The sequence below is a fragment of the Diospyros lotus genome, chromosome 1 (assembly GCF_014633365.1).
Source record: "Diospyros lotus cultivar Yz01 chromosome 1, ASM1463336v1, whole genome shotgun sequence".
NCBI lineage: Eukaryota > Viridiplantae > Streptophyta > Magnoliopsida > Ericales > Ebenaceae > Diospyros > Diospyros lotus.
In genome coordinates, this window is record NC_068338.1 from 39,156,925 (window position 1) to 39,169,967 (window position 13,043).

Below are 13,043 nucleotides of genomic sequence, written 5' to 3' on the forward strand. Positions count from 1 at the left end.
GATCAGGTCACCATGGCTAGTGCCGCGAGGAAAGATCCGGCAGAGTACTGGAACAGAAGAATGAAAGGCGAAGCCATGCCGAAAGCGATCGAAGAACTCGTCCATGGAGATCCAGCGCCTCTCTCTCAGAAGTGGAAATCGTCATCTTCAGAGAGCATAAACATGGGCCAATTCAACACGGACTTTGACACCAAGCCTGTTCGGATAATCTATCACGTCACCCATGCTCCCCATCACAAAGTGCTCCAGCCTTTTCTCAGGGACTTGAAGCTCATGGGACATGGAGAAACCGAGCCGGAAGGAAAGAAATAATTTGATTGCGTTTCAAGTCTTGAGTGTAATAAATAGCCCGTATCGACGATTAAGAATGGATATTTACATATAAATATATGAAGTATATAGCTCTTGGTAGCTTGCTTACTTAGATCTCCACCATTAAATAAGTTTTTTATCTCCGCTGTGGGTAGGGGAACAGGGGAGAGTGGTGAGGCTGAGAGAGAGAGAGAGCCAAATTGGGGGAGAAATTAGAGGCATTTTAGGGTTTAATTCAAGACTCAATAGATGGTGAAACTGACGATGTTTTATGTAGAGAAAAGTATGGATTCGAAAAACATTGATTTTATCATACCCTAGACCTAAAGAGCTCATCTCTTTACGATTCCCTGGTGATGGTTGTTAGGGTGGGTGGTGTTTCCCTAATTCCCTGGTTCTTCTTCTTGTGTTTGCTTTGGCCATTTCCATTTGATTTGTTTTTGAGTTTGAAAGATGTGTATAATGATTTCTTTTAAATTGGAGGCATGCTTGCCATGTGTTGGTGTTAACCACCACAGATACAAATGCAATAGCAATAAGACAATTAAAAGACCAGTATATATAATTCATTATTTCCTGTTACATATGCATATATAATGATGCAATTTAATGAATACCATGTGTATTAATTTATTTCATCAGCTGCCTACAAAAGCTTTTTGTGGGAGAGAGTATATATAAAGGGAATGGAAGCAGAGTAGAATAAAATATAAAATATATAAAAACCAAAATGTTTATACTATCAGCAGGTTCATGCAAGCAAACTTAAATACGTACAGCCCATATATGAAATTACAGAGTACTAAACGAAAAACATAGGAGAGCTTCGTAATTATGGTTAGATCAAATTAATTAAGTAGGGATTGAGATCCATACAAGATTATCTGCAGGGAAGAAGTGGCAAATTGCGGAAGAACCAGGCTCAATCCCAAGCACCTTGAAGGAGACATGATTAGGGCTCCACTGAGATGTATCCATATGGCAAACAGCCACAGCTTCCGCTCTGTCTCCATTTTCACCCTCCACTAAAACCCTGAACACCTTGCTTTCAGTACTCTCTTGGTAGTGACAGTAGAAAACTGCATAAGGATAAGCCATGATGTGGCATGCCACCATCTTATAATGTGACGTCTCTTGGGAGACCTCCAAGATTGTGTATGTCTGCAGAAGGGTGGTGGCTGATTTTGTGAGGTGGGTAGTGGATAGCGCCTTGAATTGGACTTCTAACCCGAAGATTTCTCGCACGAAATCAAGCATGGACCCGAAGGATGTGGCGCAGATCTTGGTCTCGCCTTTGATGGGCTTTGTCTCGCAAGCTCGAAGCGTGGCTTCCATGGCCATGGCCTGTGGAGAGCCTCTAGAGAAGGAGAAGGTCTGAAGAAGGTTTGGAAGCTCGTCAAGCGAGAAAGGAATGGAGTCGGCTAGTTCTTTGGGTAGGAGTTTGGCAGAAGAAGGGTTCCTTTTGGGGAAGAAAATGGGCAATGTGTTTCCAACCCTTAAGTCTTCAACCAAGAAGAAAACCATCAGTTGAGGGTCCAAGTGTGATGATGGATGAGCATGAGCATGAACATGATCTGTGGGCATCATTATATCAGCATCATCATCATCATCCATGCTATGGAGTCTTAAAACATTCATCTCACGGTGCTGATGAAGACTATCATCAGCCTTTCCTGGTTCTTTTATCATCTCCGTGGACTCAATGCCATTAGAGTACTGCAAATTCACAATTGCATTAAACAGTATGGCTTACAAATCATATCCAGATCAGGAACCAGATGAAGCTTAATTAGATTGAGATTAATTACCAATATCAGAAGAAGAAGATAGAGTAAGATGCTCCAAGAATAATGAGCATAGCCGAAAGCCATCTTTCTTCGTTCCTTCAGGTTTCTCTCTGTTTCCTTTAACTTCTCCGTTTCTCCTTGAGGAAGTAGACAATTAAGAGATCCACGAGAAATATGTGCATAATATTTGCCTTTTTTTGTATATATAAGAAATACAGTTAAAAATAAATAATGCGTCATAACATTTCTGTACATATACAGATGCTATAATGAATTAACTAAACAGGTAATGGATCCACAATCTTTATCATATATATTAATTTTGGCAAATCTTCTAATCCAGTCATCGAATGATCAGCAAGGCCGACGTATCAAACTGAAGCTTATCCTGCACATGTATGGTAGGTTCATTATCCATGCCTGCGATTTTTTTCTCCAGATTCGATGATTGATTATGGCTAGCCCACCACTCCGTTATCACATTCAGGGAGATCATTTTATCTCCAGATTCGATGATTGATGATGGCTAGCCCACCACTCCATTGCCACATTCGGGGAGATCATTGAATCCATAGAAACATGTCACAAAATATAGTGTTGTTGGCCACTTCAATAATAAATTTATTTACACGAGAGAAGTGTCGTGATCTTAATGGAAGTCACTTGTTTGCAAATAACCTGTAAGAAAGAAGTCGGTTAGGGCATGAGTGAGTGTTCCATGTAGATCATTTGATACTTAAAATCAATCTCCAGACGAGTGTGAAGATTTGTAAAGAATAAATAGAGTTACAATAGTATTAAAATTCTGTGCATATCTTAGGTTGGAGGAGAATCCTCCTATTTATAGAAAAGAGTATCCGCATTCTTAAGCAGAGATATAAGACATTCTTGATTTATAGACATATATTAGAGGTAATTAAGTGTCATGTCTGGAGATCAAATCGATCAAGATTTATAGTCTCCCAGAAAGTTCTCTCGCATATTTTGGAGGGAATCTTCCAGGTTTGGGTGATTTATAAAAGTCACAGATGAATTTTTTTGTGGGTGAGTGACTTATGAAATACTCTAGAAGGGTTTCTTAGTGATATGTCGAGAGAGGCTTCCAAAGGGTTACTTGACCATATTTGTCACTCGCTTGATTAGTCGACTCTTTTTTGGTGTTATTCGAGTATTCTCAATCTTGTTCAGTCTCCTAATGGTCACTTGATTAACCTCACTCGATCACTAGGCTAACACCTTAGTCACTTGATTAATCTTCTTTGTCACTCTACTAACACCATCATGTTTATTCTCTTGGTTACTTGAGTAACCTTCTCTAGTTAGTCGACTAACCTTCTCACTCACTCAATAGTCTCATGGTGATGCCTCTTGGGTGTGGGTATGTCTCTCGATTAGTCGACTAACTTCTCTCAATCAACCACTTGCTCAATCCACACAAGTCTGTTGGGGGTCTCTTGGTTACAAAGGTTAGTCGACTAACTTCTTTTTTTAGACTTATAGGCTTGTTATAGGGCATAACACATATAAATTAAGTTCAATGAGAAAATAGTCTTTCACTAATGTATTATTTGTGTGTGACAAAGTCAAAATATTTTATTCTGTAACATGATGACATGTGACATAGCCTGAAAATATGGAGATAAAAGATAACAAGAGAAGATTTATCATATATATATATATATATATATAGTATTGATACTGAAAACCCAATTTGATTGAAAGGAGCATGAAAGTTATTTTTTTTAGAGTTTGAGTTATAATATATAAATAAAAAAATTTAGTTCAATTATTGATTTACAACACCAATAATTTGAAAGTAATGTAGTCAGATTATTGTTATTATGTGTCTCAAAAAGTATGTCATAAGTTATAACTACAATCCCCATTGATTTAGAATAGTAATGTTAATTTATTGATAAATTTTATAATTTCTTTATGCAAAACCTCTAAGAGTAAATTATTCTATTATTGTGAGATCATGCACATAGATATTGATATCAAACCATGTTAAATTTTCAGTCATGATTTTTCTACATTTCTGTGAGAATTGATGCAATTCGATTCAGACACTGTGATATCACACCCTAAATATCCATATCTAACTATCTTAGAATTTGCATTTATTTATTTACATAACGAATAATAAACATGTTACAAAAAAGGTTTATGAATTGCAAGTAAGTGGTCACAATATACCAAATAAAGTGAAAACATTAGCTGTTGGGTCTCACTCATGGGCATGGAAGTATTCTTGGTACATCATAAATGGATTCAAATTTCACACGAGGCGTCAAGAAAGGAGAAGAATGACTCAAAATAGTGGAGTATTACTAATTGCAAATACTGAAAGTTATACTAGTTTAAAAGATAAACATCCTATCAGTGGATAATTGACACCAGAATGTGGTCATCATTTAGAGATAATTCGCTACCAAATAGTTAATATATTAAAATGTAAAATATACTTTAAAATTATTTATGCTTGTTTACACACAGATTGGTGAATTTATTCACTTGATGAATGGACGAATACCTCGCCACATTGTTGTTGAAGCAATCATTATGTTTATTGTTCCGATCAAGTATCTAGGGGGAGTAGAGTTAGGTAATGAGTTTGTTGAAATTAGAATTCAGAAAGTGTTAAAACTTTTATATCCATTACCTCAACAATTTTCTGGGATGCGTGTCTTGAGGGTGCTAATAATAGTAAAACTACGATACCGTGGAGGGTCTCTAATGTAAGTGTTTTTGTCTTATATGCATTTATTATGATATGCAATTTCATAGTTAACGTACATACAAATTTAAAAAAATATGAATGATCAAATGTGTTATACTTAAATAGATCTATTGTATACAATTGTTATGTAATTTTGGACATGTTTTATGCAATTTCATAGTTAACGTACATACTTAAATAGATCTATTGTATACAGTTGTTATGTAATTTTGGACATGTTTTATGCAATTCCATAGTTAACGTACATACTTAAATAGATCTATTGTTTTCTAATGCAGATCGAAAAAAAATGATATGCAATTTTGGTTGGAGGATGGCATGGTGGCGTAATCAAGGGTTATCTGAGGTCACTTGAATATGTTTTAGTTTAGGATTGATTTATATGTGTTTTTGTATGATATTGTGTAATGAAACGAGACAAGATCGATCTTTCTAAATGATCAAATGTGTTGTACTTAAATAGATTTGTATACAGTTGTTATATTTATTGTATGTAGTGGGTGAATCCTTTAAAATTGTTGGTGTTTTTTTTTGTTGCCGTGGTTATTGATTGTTATATAAGTTATTTATTGATTGTTATATATATAGTTTTTTTGAAAATCTTGTTTTTTTAAATTGCTGACGGTTTTTTTTGTTTTGTCGGCGGTATCTGAAAACCGCTGGCAAATACCTTTTTCCGGTGGTTTAAAAACAGTCGAAAAAGTTTTTTGACCGACGATTTTTGTAAACCGTTAGAAATTTTCAACGGTTTAGAAATACCGTTGGTAATGATTATTTTTACCGGTTATTTATGAAAACAACTGGTAAAGAGTCTTTTTCGGCTGTTTTTAACCGTCGAAATTTTTTTCCGATGGAGATATTTCCGACGATTATAATTACCGTCGAAAAAACTTTTATCGACGATTTTTCAATTTTTTTTAGCAGACTTTTCATCGCGAAGAAAAATCAAAACTATTGTAGTGAGAAAAGCAACTCACCAATGATAAAAGAGGACAACCTATACACATTGGACCTCCATGGCTAGAAAATGTCACCTTCGACTATGCTCTCAACCCTTGGAATTCTCTATTGTTTTCCCTTTATTCTCATATTTTTCCCATTGATTTTAGCATCATAATTAGGGCTCTCCAACAAATCATCCAATTGAAGGTATCATTCCGTTGATTCTTGTCAGTTTTGTTAATTATTGGAGATAATTAGGGCTCATTGTCACGGGACTCATGTCCATCCAAGATAGAGAACCCAAGTGGCGTGTTTCCACCCTTTTATGATCATCTTTTGTCTTGGAGCAGGTCTCGTCGTCTGTCTGATTTGATATCTTTGTGGATCAATAATTAAGCTGTCATCTTTAACTGATATTGAGCCAATAATAACATTAAACATATTTAAACATCATCTTTTGTGGTTTGGTTTGAGTTTTTAATTTTCTGTGTTCAAGTTTCATTTTTAACGTATCAAAAACTTAAATTCATATATTTTTATTCATTAAAAATTATTATTGTTGGTTCTATTTTTAATTAAAATTTAATCTTGATTTTTGTTAATAGAATCTCTAGGTAAGTCTTGAGAGACAGGAATAAACTCTTTAAAACTGAATCTCTATAAATATTCTTTTGTTCTTTGTTGTTGTTTGATTTTATTGTACTTATTTATATTGTAATTACCATAAATTTAATTTTTTTTTAATAAAAATTAAATTTATTATTTTTTTAAGAATTCAATTCACTTCTTTTTTTTAGTATTTTTCTAAATAACAAATGGTAATGGATTCACAATCTTTGTCATATGCAAATCTTCTAATCCAGTCATCGAATGATTATCCTGCACTTGTATGGTAGGCTCATTATCCATGCCTGCGAATCTTATCTCCAGATTCGATGATTGATTATGGCTAGCCCACCACTCCATTGTCACATTTGGGGAGATCATTGAATCCATAGAACCATGTCACAAAATATAATGTTGTTGGCAGTATAATAATAAATTTATTTATGTAAGAGAGTGTCATAATTTTAATGGAAATGACTTATTTGCAAATGATCCACAAGAAAGAAGGAAGTCAAGATTTGGGTGAGCGTTCCACTTAGACTCTTCGATACTTAAATTAATTTTCAATTGAGTATGAAAATTATAGAGAGCAAGTAGAGTTGCAATAGTATTAGAATTCTCAGTATATCTTAGGTTATAGGAGAATTCTCCTAGAGAATGGTATGTGCATTCTTAGAGAGATACATGATATTCTAGATTTATAGACAAGCATATTGGACGTAAGTGTGACTCATTATTCACATTTTCATTTTTGGAGATAAGATCTATCGGAATTTATAGTCTCCTAGAAGGTTCTCTCGCATAGTTTGGAGAGAATCTTCTAGGTCTGGGTAATCTACGAGAGTCTCCTATATATTTTCTTGTGAGTGAGTAACTTATGAAATACTCTAGAACGATTTCTTAGTGATCTGTCGAGAGAGGCTTCCAAAGGGTCACTCGACCATGTCTATCACTCGCTTAATTAGTCGACTATTTCTTGTCGCTATTCGAGTATTCTCAGTCTTGTTCAATCTCTTAATGGTCACTCGATTAATCTCACTCAATCACTAGGCTAACACCTTAGTCACTTGATTAATCTTCTCAGTCACTCTATTAACATCATTTCATTTTACTCTCTTGATTACTTGAGTAACCTTCTCTAGTTAGTCAACTAACCTTCTCCCTCACTCAATAATCTCATGGTGATACCTCTTGGGTATGGGTATGTCTATCGGTTAGGGGACTAACCTCTCCTAATCAGCCACTTATTTAGTCCACACAAGTCTCTCGAGGGTCTCTTAGTTACAAAGGTTAGTCAACTAACTTCTTTCCTTGGACTTAGACTTGTTATAGGGCATAACACGCAAAAATTAAATTCCACGAGAAAATAGCCTTTCGTTAATATATTATTTGTGTGTGTGACGAAATCAAAATACTTTACTCTATAATACTATGACATGTGATATAGCTTGAAAATATGGAGATAAAAAATAACAAGAGAAGATTCATCATATATATATATATATATAGTATTGACACTGAAAACCCAATTTGATTGAAAGGAACATGAGACTTATTTTTATTAAAGTTATGAGTTATCATATATAAATAAAAAGTTTTAATTCAATTATTGATTTACAACACCAATAATTTGAAAGTAATGTAGTCAGGTTATTGAACTTATGTGGCGTGTTTCCACCCTTTTATGATAGAGAACCCATGTGGCGTGTTTCCACCCTTTTATGATAGAGAACCCATGTGGCGTGTTTCCACCCTTTTATGATCATCTCTTGTCTTGGAGCAGGTCTCGTCGTCTGTCTGATCTGATATCTCTGGGTGTCATGCTGACTGCCATGGCAGTTGGCTACGTGCTTGGCAATGCTGCGACAACTATGAACGCTAATGGAAGATGTTGATGGTGGTGGCACTGGTTGAAAGAGGTGCCAACGACGACGATATCATTGCAGACAATGAAGGACATGAAGTGATAGAAATTGAAACCCACCACTAAAATTCAACACGCCTTTCGATTTGTATTTTTGGAAACAAACATGACTAATCAAGCATGTATGTTTATTTTGAAAAACAACAATAAAATTTAATGTATTAGTACTCTTTGAGATTTTACTAAATTATTATATCCATCATTCTTGTGTTTTTTAAAAATGTCATCAACTTATCTTGAGGTTAATTTTTGTGCATCAGATATATCCCGTATTTGCTAAATAACAAAAGTTAATTTTACTAAAAATCCTAAAATATGTGGCATGCAATTGCAACCGGCCCCATGGGTTCAGAACCCAACAACAATAAATTAAGGGGAAACAGAGAGGAACACAAAAGTGAATAGACGAGAGAGAATGATGAGATAATTAATATAAGGTAAAATGATTAATTTGTTTTATTTATTAATAGCAAGAGAGGTTGGTGCTAATTAATAACAAAAATATAGAAATAATCAAAGTAATTTAATTAAATCTCAAGGATGATACATAAAATTTATCCCAAAATAAATTAAAAACAAAAATACAACGATACGGGTTGTGACTAATGTTGTTACAGTAAATGTGTTCATTATTGTCTCTGAGCTATTGCAAATTTGTTTTGATTCGATAAAGGCATTTTTTCATTTTTTATTACAGGTTGCTATTTATAGATCGACTATTCTTCATAATCTATTATAAATAGCAAATGGTTACTATATGGAGCTGCCATCCAAAATCAAGAGTAGCAGCCTTTACGTGTTCTAAGAGATGGGATCTCTTTTCATTTTCTTCATCTTCTCACTTGTTCTGGTAAGCCAATACCCAAAACGTGTTACAGATTATTCTTCATAATCTATTGTTTCAAACGTTTTTTTTTTTTTTTTTTAATTTACTTAATACAAGTGCTGCAGTGAATTTTTTAATTTTAGTTTGGCATAGGCGGCTTGAAAACTGTTGACAGTTGAGTACCATCCCATGTTGTGTGCAGTTTGCGAGCGGTCTCCATGTTCATGCCAGACCAAACCCGCAGTCACTGCCCATGGCTAAGAGCAACGCCGCCAATTGTCACACACCGACGAAAGTCATAGCTGATGATTCTGCAATGAGGAGGCCTTTTGTGAGAGATTTTGAGTCAATACCCAAGGCATCGATTTATGATGACAATGCAAAATTAACAAAAGAAAGATCTTTTGCAGAGGGGAAGTCTTTTGTAAAAGATTTTGAACCAATACCCAACTTATCGGTGTATGGTGATAATGCTAAACTAATGGCACATAAATCTCCCACATCAGAAGGGCATTTTGTGAGAGATTTTGAGTCAATACCCAACGCATCGATGGACGGCAACGACGCTAAACTAAAGGCACATAAATCTCCCACATCAGAAGGGCATTTTGTGAGAGATTTTGAGCCAATACCTAATCTATCGGTGTATGACGACGACGCTAAACTAGCAGCACATAAATCTCCCACACTGGAAAAGTCTTTTGTGAGAGATTTTGAACCAATACCCAACCTATCGGTGTACGACGACGACGATAAACTAACGGTACAGAAATCTCCCACATCAAGAAAGCCATTTGTGAGAGATTTTGATCCAATACCCAACGCATCAGTGTACGACGACGACGCTAAACTAAAGACACATAAATCTCCCACATCGGAAGTGCCTTTTGTGAGAGATTTTGAGCCAATACCTAACCTATCGGTGTACGATGATGACGCTAAACTAGCAGCACATAAATCTCCCATACTGAAAAAGCCTTTTGTGAGAGATTTTGAGCCAATACCCAACCTATCGGTGTACGACGACAACGGTAAACTAACGGCACATAAATCTCCCACATCAAGAAAGTCATTTGTGAGAGATTTTGAGCCAATACCCAATGCATCGAGCACGCCAGTCTAAAGAAGAAAACAATTATTGGATATTTTCAAGCATAGCCGTCGAGCAATGCTCTTTAGATGGACTATCATCGAATGTAAGTTGATGTTAAGGGTCTGTGTTATTGTGCTATAAGTCTACTATGATGGTTTGTGTTATTGTGCTATAAGTCCTGTATGATTGTGGATTGAATTATCCTTGTTGCTAGAAGTAAGTTTTTGTGATGTTTATTGAATAAAAATCATGTTTAATTTACTCTTTTTTGAATAAAAACCATGTATTATTGTAAAAATAGCATACCATGTTTATAAATAATACTAAAGGCATCCCTAAGAAAAGAGTTGGGCTTACCTTTTTTAAGATGGCTTTTAAGCTGTTTAAAAAGCGTGTAAAACTTAAAACTTCTAATGTTTAAGTTGATAATATATTTGATATTCAAAAAGATTTTTTTTGAATTAATTGGATATTTAAATACTGATTTTGCTAAAAGAAAGATTAATAGAAAAAGATTTGCCAATTCTTAGGAAACTCATTTATTTATTAGTTTAGTAAGAAATAAACATCAATTGCACTCTCAGTAGCTGATCTGAATATATAGTGGCTGTGAGTTGTTGTGCTCAAATCCTTTGGATAAAACATCAAATGAAAAATTATGAAATCAAGTTCAATCATATTCCCATTAAGTGTGACAATACTGGTGCAATTCAATTAACTAAAAATTCTATCATTCATCATAGGACAAAACACATTGAAATTAGACATCATTTTATTAGAGAATATGTAAAAAAGGGAGATATTGAATTAGAATATATAAGCATAAATGATCAATTGGTTAATATTTTTGCAAAACCTTTAGGAGATGATCAATTTTGCAAAATTAGAAGAGAATTAGGAATGTTGAATTTTTCCGAGTAATATGGTTCTTCAAGTTTATTATCATCTATGTGTTTGGTTATCTTAAATTTATTTCATTTTCCTGTTTCGCTATTCATCTTCGGTTGACCTAAGTTAAAGGGCCAGTAAACCGAATTATAGGCAATTCGAGAGTGGATTTCCTGAGTTGAGGACCGGCTCACTAAGCTTGAGAGTTACTTTCCTCCTCCTCCTCCATCTTATGAGTAGATCATAGTTTGATTATGACAAAAAAGAGAGAAAAATGACCTAATGTTTTATATTTTGTCTTGATCTTATATTTTTTTGAACAACAACAATCACCAATTGAATTTGAAAGACGACTTTATCCAAAATGATTAGGATACTCTGGGTGAGAATATTTAGGTTTTACCACTTTTGCTCTCAAAAAACTCGAGTAAAAAAAAAAAAAAGACAATGAATGGTAATTGAATATGGATTGGGCTATACAGTTGGAATCTCAAAATTGTTACATAGATGAAGTCATGAGACAGAAGCATAACTTTCCAAGGCAAAATTAATCTCCAACAAAATACTTATAACTCAAAATTTCATTCAGATACTTATTACAAACCCAAAGAAACTCCCATCTCAGATAACCACAAATAAATAATGTCTTCTCACGGCTTATTAAATGCGTTCACCAACAATACTTCCATCATCCTGGCTTTTATTTGTTAGGCCTTGAGTTATCTCTAAAGGTGAGTCCTAAGTAAACACAATATTTAAATTATAATTTATAATAAATATAAAATAAATCATGCATGTAGATCGGTCCATCTCATCTATCTCGAACTCTTTGTGGTCTTATATGATTTTTCATAAACTTAACACGAGTTTTGTTTAATCCTCAAAATTCATAGTCTCATGCTTAATATTTTCTTGTGATGGTATGCAAGTCATGATAATATAATTTACACAAAAAAATATATTAATTCTTACAAAATTAATTTTTTATGCCTTGATAGCTTCTTTGAAAAATTTCTCCACAGTATTAAAACACTAATATCACATCTCAAAATTTTTTGAACAAAAATTAAACATAATAAATCAGAAAATTACTTAAATAAATAAACTAAAACTAATTTTCATCCAATTTTAACCATTTTCGCATCTACCTTGTTCTTTAATCACTCACGCCTGCTTGCTTCTCCCGACTTTTAGTTTCACACATTTTTTATTTATTCTCCACCTCCACGTATTTACAGGCGTCTTGAGCTTCCTATCTCATCTCATGCGGGCTGTTATAATTATCTATCCATCTCAAATAAATGTCGCTGCTCTCACATCTCAATTAATGCTCTATCAACTCATCACATAGCCTCTCAAATCAGATGACACGTGGCGTGGCAGAGCATCTCACGATCGCCCCTTATAACGACGCCCCTTAATGCTGCAACCTCTCCCGTTGGAAGCCCCTAGACGCGCGCCCGTAGCCACTAGAGCTACAAGCCTTCTCTCTTCGGAATGCGAAATAATTAATTAAAAAAATTTATTCACAGCTAAATTTTTAAGAAAATTCTATTTACAACTATCAATTTTATTTTTTACAACTTATTTTTAATATTTCTAAAAAACCCTCAGATAAAATCTCATATTTACCCTTAATGAATGTTATACGCTCAACCACCCAACATTTACTCTTTCAAGCGCGCATGAAAGCAATTTCTCACCCACTATCACTACAGCCACTTTACTCACCATATCTGAACACATTTACTCACTCACACCGCATAGCCATTGTTATTCAACATACAACAAGCCTTATAGAATAATTATTACTCAACACGAAATATTGCTAAGCACAGTTTTGCTTGTGATAGGCAAGTTAAGCATGGAAGATTATCATAAACAAATGTTTATGGAGTTTTACAAAGAAGATAATAACTATTCAT

The 13,043-nt window shown here is 34.3% G+C and overlaps 4 protein-coding genes across 7 annotated transcripts in view; 2 read left to right on the top strand and 2 right to left on the bottom strand.

Moving 5' to 3' along the window:
• Positions 1-791, top strand: part of LOC127788473 (uncharacterized) — a 52,699-nt gene extending 51,908 nt beyond the window's left edge. The window contains exon 2 of one of the 2 annotated variants that reach the window (XM_052316790.1): positions 7-791. In XM_052316790.1, the coding sequence (XP_052172750.1) occupies positions 7-312 (306 nt within the window). In that variant the 3' untranslated portion in view covers positions 313-791. The remainder of the gene's footprint in view (positions 1-6) is intronic. The other variant, XM_052316770.1, reaches the window with a different exon arrangement.
• The window catches only part of LOC127788418 (BURP domain-containing protein BNM2A-like), a 74,791-nt gene that overhangs the window by 49,750 nt on the left and 11,998 nt on the right, over positions 1-13,043 (bottom strand). Inside the window, exons 1-2 of one of the 3 annotated variants that reach the window (XM_052316655.1) lie at positions 2,121-2,524; positions 1,685-2,028 (exon numbers count right to left, since the gene is read on the bottom strand). The exons of the other annotated variants lie outside the window; for them this stretch is intronic. Coding sequence (XP_052172615.1) covers positions 1,685-2,028; positions 2,121-2,354 — 578 coding nt within the window. The 5' untranslated portion in view covers positions 2,355-2,524. Of the gene's footprint in view, positions 1-1,684; positions 2,029-2,120; positions 2,525-13,043 lie in introns of those variants that run through there. 3 annotated transcript variants of the gene reach the window in all.
• LOC127788462 (ras-related protein Rab7) overlaps positions 1-13,043 on the bottom strand; it is a 69,193-nt gene that overhangs the window by 10,641 nt on the left and 45,509 nt on the right. The gene's annotated exons all lie outside the window — the stretch shown is intronic.
• LOC127788433 (uncharacterized) lies at positions 9,051-10,491 on the top strand. Its single transcript, XM_052316688.1, has 2 exons — positions 9,051-9,161; positions 9,340-10,491. The coding sequence occupies exons 1-2, from the start codon at positions 9,120-9,122 to the stop codon at positions 10,258-10,260; spliced, it is 963 nt and encodes a 320-aa protein (XP_052172648.1). The 5' UTR covers positions 9,051-9,119; the 3' UTR covers positions 10,261-10,491.